Here is a 21,994-nt window from a genome sequence, read left to right as displayed (position 1 = left end):
CAGGAGAAACTTTGGTGCTCATCCACTAATTTTAGGCTCCAGTCTCTCACCCAAATCAGCTATATGGCTATGCCACTGAACACAATACAAAAATAATTGTGACATAATCAAATTTCTTTTACACAGTTATTAATTTTATAGAATTATCTTGAACTAGTTGTAAACAACAAATTGTCTTTGCATCTGATACTATAATAAATTGCTGAGGGCAGTAAAAGATGAGATATAAGATGAGGCATAATTTGTAATAGCATCATTGTATATTGGTAGAAATTTGTGATTGGAAAGATTATTTTGAATCTAAGGTAACTCCTAAAATTTTTAATGTTGATGATAATTGAATTGGGATTTTAGATAATATCAAAGGTAAAGAAAGTATCCTATTTTCTTTTGTATAAAAAAACATAGCTTTAGATTTCTGAGAATTCAATGACAAATGATTAGTTTTTAACCAGAGATTAAACTATGGGCTCCTTTTACTAAGATGCGCTAGCATTTTTAGCGTGTGCAAAAGATTAGCGCGCGCAAACCACACGCTAAATGAAAAATACTAATGCAACCTCTATGGAAGCATTAGCGGTTAGCGCACGCTAAAACCGCTAGCACACCTTAGTAAAAGGAGCCCTAAGTTTTTGATTTATTTTTGTACCTCAGCCGCCAGTGCTGTGAAGCACTTCTCAACATCGGGGCAGGCAGTCCTGCAGCTTACTGCTCCAGCCAGCTGAGAGGGTCCTTCTGGGATCTTTAAATCAACACCCAGCTGCGGAGAGAATCTGCCACCAGTACTGTGAAGCACTTCTCAACATCGGGGCAAGTAGTCCTGCAGCTTACTGCTCCAGCCAGCTGAGAGGGTCCTTCTGGGATCTTTAAATCAACACCCAGCCGCGGAGAGAACCTGCCGCCAGTGCTGAGAAGCACTTCTCAACATCGGGGCAGGCAGTCTCGCAGCTTACTGCTCCAGCCAGCTGAAAGGGTCCTTCTGGGATCTTTAAATCAACACTGAGCCGCGGAACGCGGCCCGTGGTTGTGAGCCGAAGGGGCGTGGCCAAAGGGGCTTGCCCCTTTTGAGCCCCTTCGGAGCCCAAGAGGAGCAGGGAGTATCGAAATTTACCAATATGGGCAAAAGGAAGGCCAAAGTAATACCACCAACTTTGATGACTGGTCCGATGGATCGCCACCTTATGGCTCCTGTGTTGTCGCAAGTGAAAGAGCAAGTAAACTTAGATACTCTTAATGCTTCTCTGTCCTCTGGGGAATCTACACCACCTCCTCAACCACCATATTCTACAGGGTTAGAAGAGTCCCACCCAGCGTTAGAGGGAACATCTTCTTCCCCACAAACATATTTACCTCCTGGACTAAAGAACTCAGTACAATCTTTGGAGGGATCTAAAGAGCTGATGGTCATAGGGAAAGGCTCTGAAGTTCTCCCTAAAGATAAAGAGATCACTGTAAATGATGTATGTCTAAGTATTAACAGAATAGAGTCATAATTACAAAAAACTGTTTTGAAATTATGTCAGTTTTCCTTAGATGTAACAGTGAAAATTAATGAAACAGCAAAAAAGTTAGAAAACAGCAAAAAAGTTAGAAAAAAAATAGATCAAGTTGTTAATACTTTACAAGTTACTGCTGTTTCCAATATTAAAGATGGTATGTTGACTCATGCTAAGTTAGAAAAACTAGAGAATTTTATAAGGGCTAAAAACCTCCGTTTATTAAATTTGCTTGTAACACATTATTTGTCTTCTTTAGAACTCTTGAAAATGTACTTGAGGGATATATTACAATATACTAAAGTGGATACTCTTGAATTAGACAACCTCTATTACATTCCAAGAGGGTCTAAAGAAATACTTGAAGAGGGTGAAATGGATAAACTTGTTTCACCTGACAGTTTGAATGTATCACAGTTCTTTGAATCCTCTAAGGACATAATTGATAAACGAGCAACTTTAATAGTGGCCTTCTAAACAAAGTTGGAAAAATAGGCTATTTTGAAATTATATTTCTTGAAAAAACAAGACCTGTTTTGTGGCCAACGTGTGACAATTTTTCCAGATATCTCCAGGCATACACAGTTTAAAAGGAAGCAATTCCTCCAGCTAAAACCTAAGGTGGTAGCAACTGGAGCTACCGTCTTTCTGAAATTTCCACGCAAGTGCTTAGTCTTGTATGGAAGTGATAAGTATTTCTTTTTTTAATCAGTCCAGTTAGAAGACTTTATTAAAGGAAAACCTTTGCTGAAAGCTTAATTTCTATTATTAATAACTTTATATATATTGGAGGAGGGTGTATGATTTATATAGATTGGCCAATTACTGCCTGCGATGTTAAAAGATTGATGGATTTAAGTTTCTAATTGATACTGGTGACTATTATAATGTGGACTATATCATTGTTGATTAATTTCCTTTATATTTTAAGTTGTATTTTATATACAGAATTTAGTGGATATTTATGAATATTTGTTATTGTAATGAATAATTAAATAAAGAATTAAAGAAAAAAAAATTTGTTGTACCTCAACAAATTTGAAACATCAATTGTGTGAAGAAATTGAATATTATCACATATACAAATACGGTAAATCCAATAGATTGTGCAAGAGTAAGTAGTGGGACTAGAAAAATATTAAACAAAATGGGATCAAAAATGGATCCTTGAGGTACCCCACATGGCAGGTCAGTATATTGATCTTCCAATTTTAAAATATAATGGCGATCACTCAAATGGGATTTAAACCATTGAAAAGCTATATCTGTAATACCAATATCTTGCAGACAACATAGTAGTATATCATAATCCACAGTATCAAATGCTGCAGTGAGATCACTAGTACTGGTTTAAGATGATCTATATAGTATAATATTGATGTAGTAAGATCAAGAAGTCGTTTCTGTTGAGTGATTTAAATGAAAACCAATTTGGTTAGGATGTAGAACAATTGTTTTTTTCAATAACATCATTTAAATGATTGAAAACATGTTTTTTGATAATTTTTGCACAGAATTTAATGTTAGAAACTGGACGATAATTTGAAATATCAGAAATTGGTTGATGAATATTTTTAATTTTGGGGATAATAATTGCCAGTTTTCCAAAATATGGCACTGTACTGTAAGTAAGGCTATTAGATATACTATGTATAAATGGAGCAAAGAAATAAAGAATTTCTTCAAAATCTTGGTAGGTATTGGATCATGAGGGGATACAGTGGTGTTCATTGATGAAACTAAGGATTTAAACTCTGTTATTGAGGGAATATTGAATGTTGAAAGTATATTAAATAATGTGATATTAGAAGTTGGCATTGGTTGCAAAGATTGTGTTGTCAGTTACATGCCCTTTATATGGCCACACCCCTTCTTCAGTTACATGCTAAAAGATTTGCCCACATTTAACAGAATAGCGCATAATGAGATGCTTGTAATTACAAATTGTTACCAATTAACACCATTAACTAATTGTTAGTGGCTAATTATTGGAAGTAATAATAATAATAACTTTATTTTTCTATACCGCCATAGTCAGGCGACTTCTAGGCGGTTCACATTGAAAGAAGGCTGGACAGTCAGCAAATAGCAATAAGTCTGAATACAATACAGTAAGTCTTAATACAATACAATAAGTCTAAATAGAAAGCTTACATACTAATTGGAGTTCTATGGATAAAGAATACAATAAAGGATCTTCTTGAGGGAAGGAAAAGGCGTTTACAGAGGGGAAATCCTAGTGAGGGAGAGGACAGTTTTAGTCAATGAATTTGGCGAATAGGGCGGTTTTAATTGATTTTCAGAATGCACTGTAAGTCAGATTTGGTTCATTTATGTAGTTTCTCAGCCAGACTTGCTGTCTGTTCGCTTGAACTTAAAGGTTCTATCCAGGAAGGATTTGTATCTACATCCTGTGATCTTTGGGTATGCAAAGAAGTTTTTGTTTCTGGTTGTTCGTGTGGGATTGTGTAGGATGAAGTGAGTTTGCAGGTATGAAGGTGCTAGTCCCCAGACTTGTTTGAAGCAGGTGCAGGCAAATTTGAATAGTATTCACACTTCTATTGGTAGCCAGTGCAGTTTTTTATAGTAGGGGTTAATGTGATCATTTTTTCTTAGTCCAAAGATTAGGCGAACGGCGGTGTTTTGTACTAATCTCAGTTTTTTAACTGTTTTTTGAGGGATACCCAGGTAGATGATGTTGCAGTAGTCAAGAATGGATAGGATCAGCGACTGCACCAGCAACCTGAAGGATGTTGGGTCGAAGTATTTTTTAATGGTCCTTAGTTTCCATAGCGTGAAGAAGCATTTTTTCACTAGTAAGTTTGTGTGGTCAGTCATGGTTAGGTGTGTGGCTTTTGGGTATTCCTGATTGTTTATTTTTATCGATGTTCTCGTAATTTTGTCATTAGGGCTTGCCAGAAAGACTTTTGTCTTCTCTGCGTTTAGTTTCAGTTTAAAATTGGTGGTCCATTTTTCGATTTCCGTCATTATGTTTGAGAAGTTGTCTAAAATTTCATTTGTGATGTCGTTTAAGGGGATTAGAATGGATATGTCGTCTGCGTATATGTAGTGCTCCAAGTTTAGTTTTTGTAGGGGGTGACCTAAGGAGGCGATATAGATATTGAATAAGGTGGGCGATAGGGGGGAGCCTTGAGGCACACCCGACGGGTTTTTCCATGGGTTGGAGTAATTTCCATTGCTGATTACTCGGTAGGATCTGTTAGTTAGGAATTCTTGGAACCATTTCTTTACCTTTCCAGAGATTACCACTACATCAAGGCACAGTAGCATGATCTCATGGTCTACCAGGTTGAACGCACTGCTGAGGTCAAGTTGTAGGATCAGTGCGCTTTTGCCTTTGCTAAAGAGATCATAAAGGTGGTTCAATAAGGAGGCTAAGACAGTTTCTGTGTTGTATCCTTTCCTGAATCCTGATTGGTGTTCACTAAGGATGTTAAATTTGTCTAGGTAATTTACTAGTTGAAGATTGACCAATCCTTCCTGTATCTTTGTGAAAAGGGGAATGCTTGCTATGGGTCTGAAGTTGGATGTCAGTGCTGTAGAGGTTTTCTGATCTTTAGGGATGGAAGTGATTAATATGTGTCCCGTTTTCTTGTTTAGTGTTCCGCTTGTAAGGGCAGTTGTTAGCCATGCAAATAGTTCTTTTTTGAAGTCTGGTGGGGCAACTGTCATGATTTGGGGGGGACATGCTAGACAGTTAGATTTGGTGTAATTGTTGAATAAATTTAGGAACTGTTGCCAGTTTGGATATTCGAAGTGGTCCCACATCATGTCTACTCTGGAGTATTGGTCATGGGGTTCGAGGTAGTGAGGTGTATTTGTTGTGGTTGTGGGTAGGGTTGCTCTTAGATCAGCAATTTTATTTTTTAAAAAGTTGGCAAGGGTTTGTGCCGATGGAGTGCGCTCATTGTCCTTTTTCAGGATTTGTGTTGTATCGGTTAGTGTTTTTACCAGTTTGAACAATTCTTTACTGTTTATTTTTGAAGTACCAATTTTTTTTTTTGCATAGTGCTTAGTGCGTATTTCTTTGATCAGATTTTTGTATATTTTCATTTTTTTGTTTCCAGCTTGTCTTGTCTGACTCACTGTTTGTTTTTTGCCAAATTCTCTTCAATTTTCTTAGTTCCTGTTTGGTGGTTAGTAGTTCACAGTCAAACCATTAATTGCAGTTGTGTACCAAGGGGAGGTGGCTGGGGCAGCGGTCCACCAAGGGTTGGCGCCAGCATCAAGAATGTCTTCTGGGCAGCAGCAGCAGCAACATTTATAATTCACTGCTTTTGATGGTGTTAGGCCTTCCTCTCTGTTGGGTCCTGCCTTCACAGAAACAGGAAGTAGGTGGGACCCAGCAGAGAGGAAGGCTCGACGTCAGCAAGAGCAGAAAATTGTGAACATTGCACTGCCAACTGGAAGGTGACAAAGAGAGGGAGAGAGGGGAGAGAAATGCTGCACCCAATTGGGGAGAGGGAGGGAAGGAGAAGGAAGACCAGGGAAGAGAAGAGACAAAATAGAGATGCCAGACCATGGGGAAGGAAAGGAGGGAGGGAAAAGAAAGAAGGAAAGGAGACAGATGCCAGACCAGGAAGAAAGGAGGGAAGGAGGAAGAGAGAGAGGAGATAGAGCAAGGAGGGGGAGGGAGAGATGGAATGGAAGGGAAGGAGAGGAGAAAGATTCCAGGGCATAAGGGAAGGGAAAGAGACTGAGATGCCAGACAATCAGGAAGGGAGGGAGGAAAAGGAAGGAAAGGAGATACCAGAGCATGAAGGGAGAGGGAGAGATGGAAGGAGAAAAGAGGAGAGAGATCCCAGGGCAAGGGGAAAGGAAAGCAGATGCCAGACTACAGGGTGAGTTGGGGTGGAAAGGAGGGAAGGAAAGGAGAAGGGAGAGATGACAGTACCTGAGGGAGGGAGTGGAGACAGAAAGAAAAAAAATGGAAGGGACAGAGAAAGAGGGCAGACACAGGATGGAATGGAGAGTGAAGAGAAGATAAGGAAACTAGAGATGATGACAAAAGGTAGAAAAAAGATTCTTTATTTTTTTGTGTTGCTTTAGAATAAAATAGTATTGTAGCTGTATTGATAAAACATTCATACATAGAAAATGGAAATAAGGTATTCTTTTTATTGGACTAATTTTAATACATTTTTTTACTAATTTTGAAGACCAAAATTCCCTTCCTCAGGGAATACCATGGGGGTACGGAGTGGGATGGAGGGGGGAGGGGGAGCAGGGGAAGGGGAGCAGGGGGGGACAGACCTCTTGGAAATTGAAAGTCAGATTACTGGAGTACAAGTCATGTATACATACCAAGAGTGGAGGAACCCCTGGTGGTGCACTGCCTTGAAGCCTAACATGTTTTTAGTTCACTACGTTGTGTGATGATTGATTATCTCCCCTGTTCTGTTAGATGTGGTGACTGGAGACGTCAGTTACATCAGAGGGAAGAGAGGTGGACTTATAATCTACAAACCGTTCACCCAGCTGGGCTAAATGCCCGGATAGAGTGGGCGGCATTTTTTGGCTGAATCTGGCTGAGGATTGGTCTAACTAAAAGGGGAGGAGTTGGTTGCTGGAGTATCCTAAGCCTCAGCTTCTATGTGTTCGGATGTGAGCAGTTGGAGCACTTGGAGATCCTCTACAGTTGCTGGTGGAGTAGGCTGGAATCATTCCCCTGACGCAGCTTAGCAAAACGGAGGTTTTCCCGTCGGGAAAGAATGGCTGCGGGGCCAGACAGGCTTGCACTTTCTGGATGCATGGAAGACAGCCTGGACACCGTCTGCAGCTAAGTGTTTGTCTTTTCCTGCTTACCTTTGACTTTGTTTGAGACCCATATATGTGCTGCTTGCTTCACTCACATTTTTTATTGTTCAAAAAGTTTTATTGATTTTATAAAAGATGAAATACAAAGCCAACAATATGCGTGCTCCAACAAGGCGCACATTATAACAATGTCATTAACAAATGTGAAGTGCATCCACAGTGGAATAATGGTCATAAATGATTGAATGCATCAGAAATAAAATAGAAGTTGAGAAGACATTAGTTCAGGAAAAGGAAATAAGACATAATAGGTGCAAGTTCTAACAATGTACCAGAGTAATCAGTTTAAATGATCTAAGCATAAAATAAAGAAATTGACATAAACAATATTAAATGAAACATGGTAAAACCAGAGAGGTGCCTGAAATGAAAAGACTAAGGGTGAGGCAAGATACAAATTATACTAATGAGTGCAGTAGTCAAGTGTCTGATTTACAATATTCAAGCAAGGGGGACCAAATTTTTGCATAAGAGGACATGGAATTATTGTGTTCAGCAAAATGACATTCATATTTCACGAGGAGACAAATTGAGTTCCACCATTGACTGACATGTAATTTAGTGGAATCTTTCCAATTGTGGAGAATAGTGGAGAGAGCAGTGAATAAAAGTATAATTAACAACCGTTCATGAGTAATGGTCACTCACATTTTTTGAAGTTTTGTAATTTAGCGTGCTGTTGTTTTTTTTAGCTGGTTCCTACGAGGGCTACTTTAGTGTTTCTCATTGCTGAGTGGATCGATACATTTCGGGCCTTGTTTGTTGGTGATTTACAAGTGGATTTTTTTGCCATATGAATACGAACTGAGGCTTTTTCTCCACTTTTATCTCTTTTTTTCTCTTTTTTTTTTTTCCTGGTTTTTATATGTTGAGAGAACGAGTGGGTCCTTGTATGAGTGCAGTGGGTAGACCTGATAGTGTCTAGGTAGGCCCCTCCTATGGTTTCCAATAGGGCATAATTTAATAGAATCAATTAGGAGTTTTGTATGTCCTTCCTGAGATTTTGTGGGGATAAGGCTGCCACAGATACAGGTGGTGCTCCTCTGATTCATTTTTATATTGGGGGGGGGTTAAACAATGAGCAGCCCCAGGTGTCACATACCCTAGGTATGCCGTTGGGTAACTGGTTCATTACTCAATTATATTGTATGCACAAATTAGGTATGCCCCAAATTTGCATGTGCAATTTTTAGTAATATATATAGAATCTGGGGGACTATATGAAAGTTCACAGTTCATGGAGTCTTTATTATGTGGGAGGATAGGAAAAGAAAGGAAAGCAAGAAATACATGCAACACATTTAAAAATATCAAAGTATTGGAGCTGAAGCTTGAACTGGATAGGCTAAGAGGGGAATTACAAGCATTACAGTTGGCATTAATAGAATGAAAAGCACAAAAAAACTAGATAAAATTACCCCATGCAGAACAATACTGAGAAAGAAGCCAAGTGGGGAGTGGGACAGTACATATCAACCTACTTCGTGAACTTTCACTTTGTACAAGTGTAAGCCCAAATTTTAGAGTGTGTGATTCAAGTACAACAGTGCCATCTAGTGAACTAACCACTACTTCCCTGAGGCAGGCTTGTGTTTGGAGGGTCAAACACAGACTGTGTTAGGTCACCAAGGGTCACCAAGACAAAGGACATTTTATTTATGTATCTATCTATATATGTATATATATATATATATATCTGTCTATATATACCGTATTTTCACGCAAATAACACGCACCCGTATAAAACGCGCACACGGATATAGCGCGCAGAAATCACGATGATTTGCACAAAAACTTTGATATACCGCGCTCACGGGTATACCGCGCATGCTGCCCGACGCTCCTTTCGCCCGCCCTGACTTTCCGTGCGCTGTCCCGACTCTCCGTTCACCCCCCCTGACTTCCGTGCACTGTCCCCCCTTGAAGGTCTGTCCCCATCCTGAAAGCCTGATGCCCCCCCCCGACGTCCGATACATCCCTCCCCCCCCCCCCGAAGGACCGCCGACTCCCCAACAATATCGGGCCAGGAGGGAGCCCAAATCCTCCTGGCCACGGCGACCCCCTAACCCCACCCCGCACTACATTACGGGCAGGAGGGATCCCAGGCCCTCCTGCCCTCGACGCAAACCCCCCTCCCCCCCAAGAACCTCCGACCGCCCCCCAGCCGACCCGCGATCCCCCTGGCGACCCCCACGACCCCCCCACCCCCCTTCCCCGTACCTTTGGTAGTTGGGCCAGAAGGGAGCCCAAACCCTCCTGGCCACGGCGAACCCCTAACCCCACCCCGCACTACATTACGGGCAGGAGGGATCCCAGGCCCTCCTGCCCTCGACGCAAACCCCCCCCCCCCCCAAGAACCTCCGACCGCCCCCCAGCCGACCCGCGATCCCCCTGGCGACCCCCACGACCCCCCCACCCCCCCTTCCCCGTACCTTTAGTAGTTGGCCGGACAGACGGGAGCCAAACCCGCCTGTCCGGCAGGCAGCCAACGAAGGAATGAGGCCGGATTGGCCCATCCATCCTAAAGCTCCGCCTACTGGTGGGGCCTAAGGCGCGTGGGCCAATCAGAATAGGCCCTGGAGCCTTAGGTCCCACCTGGGGGCGCGGCCTGAGGCACATGAGTCCAGGCCAACTGCAGGTTATTCTAGCAAGCCTGCTATTGGCTCACAAAAGAACTCAGGAGCCAGGAAACTACAGCTCTCAGAAAGCCAGAGTAATAGCAGGAAGCTGTCACATAAGCAGACACAACTGCAGAGGGAGCTTTCTCCCTTCCCCATCTTTAGAGCAGGGAGAGGTGAATTGGAGCCTGTTAAAATGAGGCAGCTGAGACCCAGAGAGGAGGAGGGACAGAGAAACTGGGAACATGAGCCTGCAAGGCAGCACAACTCAGTTCCCCAGTTAAATGCTGAAGAACTGGGATGAGACTGGGAAACGGTGGATATGTCAGAAGGGTCTGAACCCACCAGAGAGAGACAGTCACAAAGCTGGGAACCCGTGGACACTGATATGCCAAGTATACCTAGTGAGAGGTTGGAAGCCATGGACACAAGCTTAGAGGTTGGAAGTATTATGCTATTTTTTTTTATGCTTACCTGTTTTGTGCAGTTTTGTGACTAAGTTTATTTTGTGAGCAAAATTGTCTAACTTTCCAGAGCTAGGCTCTGAGGTATTCTCTCTCACTGCTTGTTGCTTTGTACTATTGGGACATTTGCAAATGACGGAGCCTTTTTTGCTTGCTCTCCTCTCCTCACAGCTGGAAGTTAATTAACTACTGATAAACTGATGCAGGGAACGTCATCCAGGAGGAGTTCTGTTTGGTATAATTCCTTAGCTGCAGTCAGCCTGTACCAGAGTGTCAGTTTTGGGCAGTATACTTTATGGTTTTGGAAAAGTCTTTTGGTCATGTAAACCAGAACCTTGTGTTTTGTTCTTTAATGCTCCTCCATAGAAAAAGAACATTGCTAAACTTACCACTATCCTTGAAAGGCTGGTGAAGAAGACTGAGTTACTGAGACTGAAGTCTAGCCATAATTCTGGTTTTGTGTTTTCTTTACTTTTTTTAAATTTTTGGTACAACATTCATTCTAGTGCTTGTGAAGCCAGTGTGGCCAGGTTGGCCCTGTTTTTGCATACTTTGGTTTCTGAACAAATGTACTGGAAAATGTTACAACCTACTGATAGTACCAGAACCGTCTGACCCAGGGTCAGAAATAAAAGTATATCTTTATTTTTGAACCTTTTTGAGTGTGTGTGGTTTCCTAGCCTGCTTTCACTGTGGATATTTTACCTATTGGTTTACACCCTAGGCCGATGCCTAGGTGGCCTGAAGGATTCCCTAGTTGGAGGGAACGCCCTGTGAGCAGTAATGGTCGCTGTGAACCCAGCTCGCTGCGGTGATCAGGAGCCCGGGGTTGCGACCGTATTCAGTTTTTATTTTTATATAAATAAATAAGTTGATGTATACTGTCCCATGCCCTATTTGGTTTCTTTCTCAGCATTAATAGAATACCAACTCAGAGAGTTACAACAGACATATTATGAATTCAGAAATAAGCCAGGAGGATTTAATAGCCAGAAAACTAAAAAAAGTGGCAAACAATGATCAATATTCCAAAAATAAAGGGAAATAAAGGGAAGTTAATTATCCAGGAAGAACACATTTAACACCAATTTTTAGATTTTTACCAAAAAAACTATAATCAGGAAATGCCTCAATTAAGAAAAAAAAACCCCAAAACATATCAATCAATACTTAGAGAAAATTGAACTGTCTAAGAGTTCAACAGGAATACAATAGTAGCATAGACTAGATCAGGGGTGTCAAAGTCCCTCCTCGAGGGCTGGAATCCAGTCGGGTTTTCTGGATTTCCCCAATGAATATGCATTGAAAGCAGTGCATGCAAATAGATCTCATGCAGATTCATTGGGGAAATCCTGAAAACCCGACTGGATTCTGGCCCTCGAGGACCGGCTTTGACACCTGTGGACTAGATGCTGCGATCACTCCAATTGAGGTTGCAATAGTAGCTAATGATTTACCACTGGGTATAGCTCCAGCTTAAATGGAGTTTTCTAACATTTTTATTTATAGAAAGTTTATCTATAGTGATGGCTAAACTTTTCATTTCTTTCAGGAAAGGTGCAAAGATCCCTACTATAATTAATATAGCAGGAATTAGGACTGAGGGTGTTGATAATTGAGATTTTTGTGCTATCTTGTTCTGGAGGATGATTTCTGGAGTGGGGACTGGGCATAAGAACATAAGAATTGTCATTGCTGGGTCAGACCAGTGGTCCATCGTGCCCAGCAGACCGCTCATGCGGCGGCCCACAGGTCAAAGACCAGTGTTCTAAATGAGTCCAGCTCACCTGCGTACGTTCCAGCAGATATATCCTATTCGAGCAATATGCTGTGGATTGCCCGTTACCCTTTCTGGCTGTAATAGCTTAAGGGTAACATCTTGGAATGTCTCTGGTATAAATTCACCTATTAAGAGAACTATAATATTACAAGCACTCCATAGACATAACACAGATATTTCATGCTGCAAGAAATCAAGCTAAGTGACGCTGAACAACAAAAACTCAATCATGGGTGGGTCAATGTTTTTAGGTTTCATCTGGTTCAAGTAAAGCGGGAGTTGCTATTCTTATTAAGAAGACCATGAAATTTAAAATAACTAGTGTCATATCAGACTCTGAAAGGTGCTACATGGTAGTTTATGGCATCTTGGGATCCACAAATGTAATTATAATATCCATTTATGTACCTCAAGTTCCAGACTGTTTTTTCAGTCCTTCTTAACAATTTTAATTCAATTGATAGGGGTGACTATGATATTTGCTGAGGACTTTAATATTGGATCCAGAGTTGGACACCTCAGTGGGATGTTCTAAGTTTTAAGGATGATCAGATCAAGGGCAGTGAACTTTGCTATTGAGCCTAGATTTAGTGGATGTCTGGACCCTCCAATATTCAGCTGGCGGGAGTCAGCTTTTTGTAAACGCTTACTATTGCCAGCTGAATTAGTCCCCAATATTCAGTGCCAGGCCATGTCCGGGCACCAGCACTGAATATTGGGTTTAAGTGTGACCAGGCAGGCTTCTGGAGATTATGAGGCCCGGCTGATATTTAGCCGAGCACACATAACGGAGTTATGCAGCCCCAGATGATCATCTTAGCAGCCACCAAGAACGCTATGCAAATGCATTACAAGGAGATTTTATTAGTATTCTAATATATCAATTCATCCTATGTCGGGTAAATCTATTTAATTTTAATAGCTCCAAAGAAATTGTATAAATAGCAAATATAAAGAAGCTATATCCAAATTAATTTTTCTTAACTTCTTTTTATTATTATTCATTTAACAGTATAAAAATACAATTATTCCACTTCACAATTCTAAAAATATTTTTGAATAATAGAAAACAAGAACCCTATCACCCAAACACTCATAACTGTGTGGTAATAACTTAATATTTAAAATGTCAGTTCATGCAGCCTATGACCAGACCCCTGAAGAAGCCAACAGTAAGGCGAAACGGGTCCCGTTGGGCACAATGTATTGAATTAATTTTTCTACAACAAAAGGCATTATAAGATAAGTGCTAATTTAAGTTATTATAGTAGCACCTTGCACTTTATTTAAGTTTATTGCACAAAGCTTTTTCACACCATATAGAGCTCAATGAAAGATACCCTCAACCTGCATAAGCTGTTGGAACAATCGATTATGATTTAACGGCGCAGGTGTCTGAGAGCTCTATGAGATAGAAAATCTCGTTCTCATAGATATTATATATGCAAGTCCTTTTTTCAGTGTTGATCTGTTGATAAAGTTAACTTGTTGCCATTACAGTTGTTTTGAGTAGAAATAAATTCAAAATAAATATTCAAATTTCATCAGAGATTTTTGACCGGTGATAGTACCCTTAAACCCCTTAATGATGTTTTTCAATTGACTCAGCACCAGGGATTTTTTGAGGTCTTTTATTCCTCTGTTGAGATTAAATTGTACATCATTTGCTACAATTAGAGGGGCATAATAAAAAAAAAAAAAGTCTAAGTCCCTTTTTGGCCTAAGGCCATAAACGTTGAAAGTAGAAGCAGGGAAAATGTCCATTATAAAAAAAAACATCCAAAAGGAGGGTTTTTTTTGATAATGGCCTGCCTCTATGTTCAGCTGTTTAAACGCCCAGACCACTAACACCATATAATCAACCTAAAAAAAGCCTAACTCCCAAACGCCCAAAACAAGAACTTTTAGGCGAAGGAGGAGCCAGTCCTTCGCTTAAAAGCTGGATTCTGTAACCGGTGTCTGTCAAAAACAACGATCCGGGCAGGAGGGAGCCCAAGCCCTCCTGCTCAGAGGCAACCCCAAACCTCCCCGACACAATCAGGGCAGGAGGGAGCACAAGCCCTCCTGCCCGGTGGCACCCTCACGCACCCACCGGCCAATTCCGATGGAGCCAGGAGGGAGCCCAAGCCCTCCTGGCCCAGCAGCACCACGACCCCCCCACCCGCCAACACAATCGGGGCCAGGAGGGAGCCCAAGCCTTCCCAGCCCGGCAGCACCGCGACCCCCCACCCGCCTGACACGATCGGGGCCAGGAAGGAGCCCAAGCCCTCCTGGCCCAGTGACACCCCCTACCCCACCCCCACTAAAATATGACCCCCCCCCCCCCGCCAACCCCACGACCCTCCCCAACCCCCCTTTAAATCGTTGGTCGGATGGATGGGTGCCAAGCCCGTCCGTCCGACAGGCCAGCCATCTGTTGAATGGCTGTCCTTAGGGCCTGATAGGCCCAAGCGGCTCAAATCCCGCCCACAGGCAGGGTCTCAGATGCCTGGGCCAACCTGAATAGGCCCTTCCTGTGGGTGAGGCCTTAGGCATATGGGCCAGGTTGGATAGCATTAAACACTTTTATATACATATGGAAAGGGTTCAGAGTTAAAGTCCTGGGCAAGTAGGTGGGAAGGGAAGGAAGGTGGAATTTGCTCACACACACATATATTCAAATTATAATGTGAAATATTTGACAAAATGAATACAATACAACTAACGCAAAACTTGATTATAAACAACATTTTTAGTTTCACCTCCAGGAGCAAGAACATATAAATTCTTGGGTGAACCCACCCTTGAGCAAGCAACATAGAGTTGTGGGCCGCGAGACCCCCAGAACATATCACCCCAGGTAGTGAGGGATCTGCATACCAAGTTTCGTTCAAATCGGTCAAGCCGTTTTTGAATTATTGTGAGAATGGCAGCTTTTTACATTTTTTACATTGACTTGAATGGGTAAAATCTGATTTTCTGTTTGTAGCTCCGCCCACGTGTGCAGGTGGGCCGCGAGACCCCCAGAACATACCACCCCAGGTAGTGAGGGATCTGCATACCAAGTTTTGTTCAAATCGGTCAAGCCGTTTTTGAATGAATGTGAGAATGGCAGATTTTTACATTTTTTCCATTGACATGAATGGGTGAAATCTGATTTTCTGTTTGTAGCTCTGCCCACGTGTGCAGGTGGGCCCCGAGACCCCCAGAACATATCACCCCAGGTAGTGAGGGATCTGCATACCAAGTTTCGTTCAAATCGGTCAAGCCGTTTTTGAATTACAGTGAGAATGGCAGCTTTTTACATTTTTTCCATTGACATGAATGGGTGAAATCTGATTTTCTGTTTGTAGCTCCGCCCACGTGTGCAGGTGGGCTGCGAGACCCCCAGAACATATCACCCCAGGTAGTGAGGGATCTGCATACCAAGTTTCGTTCAAATCGGGCAAGCCGTTTTTGCGTTGGCAGCTTTTTACATTATTTCCATTGACATGAATGGGTGAAATCTGATTTTCAGTTTGTAGCTCCGCCCACGTGTGCAGGTGGGCCGTGAGACCCCCAGAACATATCACCCCAGGTAGTGAGGGATCTGCATACCAAGTTTCGTTCAAATCGGTCAAGCCGTTTTTGAATTACTGTGAGAATGGCAGCTTTTTACATTTTTTCCATTGACATGAATGGGTGAAATCTGATTTTCTGTTTGTAGCTCCGCCCACGTGTGCAGGTGGGCCGCGAGACCCCCAGAACATATCACCCCAGGTAGTGAGGGATCTGCATACCAAGTTTCGTTCAAATCGGTCAAGCCGTTTTTGAATTACTGTGAGAATGGCAGCTTTTTACATTTTTTTCCATTGACATGAATGGGTGAAAGCTGATTTTATGTTTGTAGCTCCGCCCACGTGTGCAGGTGGGCCGCGAGACCCCCAGAACATATCATCCCAGGTAGTGAGGGATCTGCATACCAAGTTTCGTTCAAATCGGGCAAGCCGTTTTTGCGTTGGCAGCTTTTTACATTATTTCCATTGACATGAATGGGTGAAATCTGATTTTCAGTTTGTAGCTCCGCCCACATGTGCAGGTGGGCCGCGAGACCCCCAGAACATATCACCCCAGGTAGTGAGGGATCTGCATACCAAGTTTCGTTCAAATCGGTCAAGCCGTTTTTGAATTACTGTGAGAATGGCAGCTTTTTACATTTTTTCCATTGACATGAATGGGTGAAAGCTGATTTTGTTTGTAGCTCCGCCCACGTGTGCAGGTGGGCCGCGAGACCCCCAGAACATATCACCCCAGGTAGTGAGGGATCTGCATACCAAGTTTCGTTCAAATCGGTCAAGCCGTTTTTGAATTACTGTGAGAATGGCAGCTTTTTACATTTTTTCCATTGACATGAATGGGTGAAAGCTGATTTTATGTTTGTAGCTCCGCCCACGTGTGCAGGTGGGCCGCGAGACCCCCAGAACATATCACCCCAGGTAGTGAGGGATCTGCATACCAAGTTTCGTTCAAATCGGTCAAGCCGTTTTTGAATTACTGTGAGAATGGCAGCTTTTTACATTTTTTCCATTGACATGAATGGGTGAAAGCTGATTTTCTGTTTGTAGCTCCGCCCACGTGTGCAGGTGGGCCGCGAGACCCCCAGAACATATCACCCCAGGTAGTGAGGGATCTGCATACCAAGTTTCGTTCAAATCGGTCAAGCCGTTTTTGAATTACTGTGAGAATGGCAGCTTTTTACATTTTTTCCATTGACATGAATGGGTGAAAGCTGATTTTATGTTTGTAGCTCCGCCCACGTGTGCAGGTGGGCCGCGAGACCCCCAGAAAATATCATCCCAGGTAGTGAGGGATCTGCATACCAAGTTTCGTTCAAATCGGTCAAGCCGTTTTTGCGTGATCACGGCACATACACACCTCCGATTTTATATATATATATATAGATGGAAACTTTTTTTATTTTGCAATTTTAGTGTGTATGGAAACTTGTAAGCCACCTTGGATAAAGGCAGATTTAAAATGTTTTAAATAAATAAATAAGGCATATGGGGACAGACTTAAAGATCTCAATTTGGAGGAAAGGCAGGAGAAGCGAGATATGACAAAGATGTTTAAATGCCTATGTGACATAAATGTGATGTGGTAAGTTTCTTTCATTTGAAAGGAAGCTTTTGAGTGAGAGCATAGGATGAAGTTAAGAGGTGATAGGCTCAGGAGTAATCTATGGAAATACTTTTGTTCAGAAAGGATGGTAGAAGAGATGGAGAGAGAGACTGTTTCTGAATTCAAGAAAGTGTGGGAAAGGCACGTGGGATCTCTTAGGGAGAGGAGGAGATAGTAGATGCTGCAGATGGCCAGACTGGATGGGCCATTTGGTCTTTATCTGCCATCATATTTCTATCTTTCTTTTTTGTTTGTTTTTTTATTTATCATTTTATATATAGATACATATACATTACTTGTATAAGAAAATAAAGAGAGAAATTCCACAAAATTTTTAAAAGGAAAAAATATATGGATAGTATCCGTTTCATAATTAAACAAAATTTCGCTCTTAGTTAGTCCACATTCTAGAGGAGAAACAATTCACATTTATGAGAGATATTTATAATGGATTAATTCAGTAAACCATATTTGTAGAGTACATCTTCTTCTTACATTACTATGGGATTGATCCTACATTCCCTTCAGAGATATTTGAAGTTGTTATTCCCTTTCCTTCGAGAAAAAATTGTAATTGTGAGGGCTCAAAAAATATATATGAATGTTGATCCAGAAGGATCTTACATTTACAAGGATATCTCAATTGGTATTTGGCCCCCAACTGTATTACAAACTGTTTCAGTTCAAGGAACCTCTTCCATCTGGTCTGAGTTGCTTTTGAGACGTCTGGAAACATACTGATCTTACTGTCCAGAAAGGTCACTTCTTTCAGCCTGAAAAACAGTTTAAGAAGTGCCTCTTTGTCTTTCCCCTTCTCCTCAGTTTAAAGCCATGTCTATGCGGTTCTGGATGTTGTGTGCCAGCCTCCTTGTCCCATCCGTGCTCAGGTGCAGTCCGTCCCTCCTTTAGAGCTTGTTCTTCCCCAGGAAAGTTGTACATTTCCGTACAAAGTGAAAACCTTCCTCTTCGCACCATCTCCTCAGCCAACCGTTTATTGCTTGCAGCTCGGTCTGCCTCCTTGCATCTGCCCTCGGCACTGGCAGGATCTCTGAGAAAGCAATCTTCCTTGTCTTCAGCTTCAGTTTCCTCCCGAGTGTCCTGAACTGCTCAGTCAGTGTAGTCCTGTTGTAGTTCCTTCTGTTGACGTCGTTGGTTCCAATGTGGATTATCACTGCTGTTTCCTCCGTCTCAGCTCCTTCCAGGATTCTTTCGATTCTGTCGGAGATGTCCTTAGTTCTCGTCCCTGGAAGACATGTCACTAGTCGGTCATCTCTGCCTCCTGCTATGTGGCTGTCCAACTCTCTCAGGATTGAGTCTCCCACTACGATTGCAGATTTCCCCTTCCTCAGCTTCCTCCTGGGTCTCAGGTCTGTATCAGTGACTCGATCCGCCACTCCTTCCTCTGGATTCTGATGGGTCTCTGTCTCCTCTGCCTGCTCAGTTCCTCCGCAAGGTCCTTCCCCTCTGGCTTCTGTTGGAATCTGTCCTTCCCTCCTGGCATCTGGTGGAATCTGTCCTCCATATATTGGTTCCTGTCCCCCGGCATCTGGTGGATTCTGTCTTCCATCTGTTGTTTCCCTTCTTACTTGTTGGTGTTCCTGCACCTCCACCATCCTGCAGGCCTCCTCAATGAATCTCTTGAGCTCTCTAACCTGCTTCTTGATGTGACTTACAATTACTTCAAAACACTGCTGCCAAACTTCTATTTCAAATGAAAAAGTTTGACAGGATTTCTCCTGGCTTGATTTCTCTTCACTGGCTTCCTGTATGAGCTCTTTTTTTTGTTATTTTTTTTTAACTTGCATGTATGATATTTAAGATGTTTCAAGGGACCATTCCTGAATATCTGTTGGAGTTATTTAATTTCCTCCTACATCATAGTTACTCCGGTGCTAGAGATCTTTTCCTTTTAATTTTTCCCTCGCTCTCTGGGGTCAGGTCTAAAAAACTTTTAACGGACTCTTTCCACTATCAAGCAGTTCATTTTGGGATTTCTCTTCCATCTGAGTTACAAGCTTCATCTTCATATCTTTCCATCCATAAACATTAAAAAAATTATTATTTAATATATTCTTCTTCTAATTATTTGATGTCTGTGCTGACATATTTGTGGAATATTCTGTTGTATTGTTTATTCTTTTATCTGCTTTGAACCAATGTTGGTGGGAATTGGCAGAATACAAGAGCTAGATAACATTACATGACATGTAATGACTGTACTCATAATACAGAGCGCCAAGGACCAAATGCATTAAGGATAAATGTATAAAAGGCACTGGATTAAAATATTTTGGAAGACAATAAATGAAATATGAAATACAAACTGGGCTCTGTACAAAAGAGCTTATTACTTGTTCCTGATACAAAAATTTTTGGAAAACAGAAGTGGAGAAAAAAAGCATTTAGGCAGCTAGTGCAGGAGGGATGGAATCAGTTGCTAGAAGAACTGAAACATATATCATCGCTAATGGGATACTGGAAAGCACTGAATCTTATTTTTTAAACACATGGCAAAGCTGTTCTGATTTTACTGTTTTTATGTTTTTGCTGATGTTTTACTTTGTACTTTTTTTTTTAAACAATCTCAAACAGTAGGAATAGCTCCTACCTGACTAAGTTCTGCTCCTGAAAACAATACCCAGATTTTCATCAGCATTGTCTCGATAATGTCATTGAAAATCCTTTCTGACAATTCTGGCACTCCCCAAGTAGTGTTGGGGCAGTCCAGGGGTGGAGCATGGACATGTTTTCTGGTTACCCAACTTGCAGTGATATTCAATTCATTAATTGGGTATCTACCCAGATACAGTTAGGACAGTTCAAAAGCTGTCCTAGCTATCTGGTTAGCTATCTAGGTACCAGTCTGATAACTGCCAGTGGTCAGATTATACATGGATATTTAGCTATGCCCTTTATCAAGATACCAGCAGTGAATATTCTGGTGTAAAAATTATGAGGCATCTGGCATTTAAATTAAATGCTACTGCAGCTGAATTTCAGGAGTACTATTTATATTACTGGCAGCTAATTTTTCTAGTCAATGGCAATGTGTGACATGAAAAGGAATGCCATATGACATAAGGTAAAATGGTATTCCTGAAAAAAGGCTTGGCATGCATTTACCTGAAGCTTCTTCACTTTAATGATCCAACTAGGGGGAATAATCACAGCAGCATGAGCTCCTAAAGAGCATGGTTCTTCAATGTGATGTAACAAGAAGCAGGTAACTTTATTGTGAAACTGAAAAAAAGCATACAGTTATCCATGAGATTGAAGAGAGAAAGAGTCTATACAAGTAATCAAGCGACAAAGTAAATCTTCATATACTTAGAAAACTGAGGGACATAGAGGAAAAGTCAAAGAGGTAGAGAGGAAGATGAAAGAGAGAATAAAGAGTTACCTATGTGATATACAGTACAGTTATTTACCTGTAACAGATGTTATCCAAGGACAGCAGGCAAATATTCTCACATGTGGGTGACGTCATCCAAGGAGCAATACAATAAAATACAGAGTCTTTTATACTACAATTTTCTGCAAGGAATCTATGCGGTTTACAATAAGATTTAGATCAAGATCTTGAAGTTACATTGTTAAAGAGGTGGTTGTTAGAGGAAGGGTGAAGGATAAAAGAATGGCTAGCTATGTCTTAAGTTTCTCCTAAAGTCAAGGTAGGTGGTGGGTTGTCGTAGGTATGTTTTCAGTTTGTTTCAAATAAGAGGTCCTTGATATTCAAAGGTAACCTCAAACATCTTCCGCCATACTTGTTGAAGGATAGATTGAAGCATTGCGATACATGTGAATTGAAAAAGCAGTGTGGAACTTTAATATCAAAAGTTAGTCCCTCCAAGTTTTCTCCATAGATCGCTTTGTGAACCATGCAGGCTATCGTGAACTGGAATCTCTTTTTCATTGGCAGCTAGTGCAGTTGTTCTAATAGTGGACTTGCCCTCTCATATCAATTCCTTTTGAGAATTAGTCTTGTAGCCGTGTTTTATAGTAGTTGTAGTCTCTTGCATTCTTTTACTGTAATGCCACAATATAATGAGTTGTAGTAGTCCAGGTATGCAGTAGCGTACCTAGTGGGGGTGGGGGTGGGGGGTCCGCCCCGGGTGCACACCCCAAGGGGGTGCACAGGAGAGAGCTGGACGGGGGACCCGTGGGGTTAAATATAACTCGAGCCATGAGGCTCATCTTCTGTTCCTACTGCCCTGCTGCTCACATATAGCCGATCGGAAGTCTCCCCGATGTCAGCGCTGACGTCGGAGGGAGGGCTTAAGCAAAGCCTGCCCTCCGACGTCAGCGCTGACGTCGGGGAAGACTTCCGGTCGGCTTTGTGTGCGCGACAGGACAGGCAGAAAATAGAAGACAAGCCTCGCGACTCGAGCTCTATTTTACTGAGAAAGTTGCTAAGATGGGCTGGGAGGCACACAAGGAACACAAAAGGGGGGAAGGAGTGCGTTTTGGACACAGAAGGTATGGACTTGGGAGAGAGGAAGGGAGGGAAAGAGATGCTGAGGTGGGGGAGGGAATGCATTTTTGGACACAGAAGGCATGGACTTGGGAGAGAGGAAGGGAGGGAAAGAGATGCTGAAGGGGAGGGAATGTGTTTTTGGACACAGAAGGCATGGACTTGGGAGAGAGGAAGGGAGGGAAAGA

At 42.0% G+C, this 21,994-nt stretch overlaps 1 protein-coding gene across 1 annotated transcript in view; it reads right to left on the bottom strand.

The window, feature by feature from the left end:
- Positions 1 to 21,994, bottom strand: part of DGKI (diacylglycerol kinase iota) — a 1,086,779-nt gene that overhangs the window by 661,153 nt on the left and 403,632 nt on the right. The window contains exon 8 of the mRNA XM_033957757.1: positions 20,459 to 20,575. Coding sequence (XP_033813648.1) covers positions 20,459 to 20,575 — 117 coding nt within the window. The remainder of the gene's footprint in view (positions 1 to 20,458; positions 20,576 to 21,994) is intronic.

Source organism: Geotrypetes seraphini, chromosome 9, assembly GCF_902459505.1.
Source record: "Geotrypetes seraphini chromosome 9, aGeoSer1.1, whole genome shotgun sequence".
In the NCBI taxonomy this organism is placed as follows: Eukaryota; Metazoa; Chordata; class Amphibia; order Gymnophiona; family Dermophiidae; genus Geotrypetes; species Geotrypetes seraphini.
The sequence above is the reverse complement of the archived record's forward strand: the minus strand, read 5'-3'. Positions and strand labels throughout refer to the sequence as shown.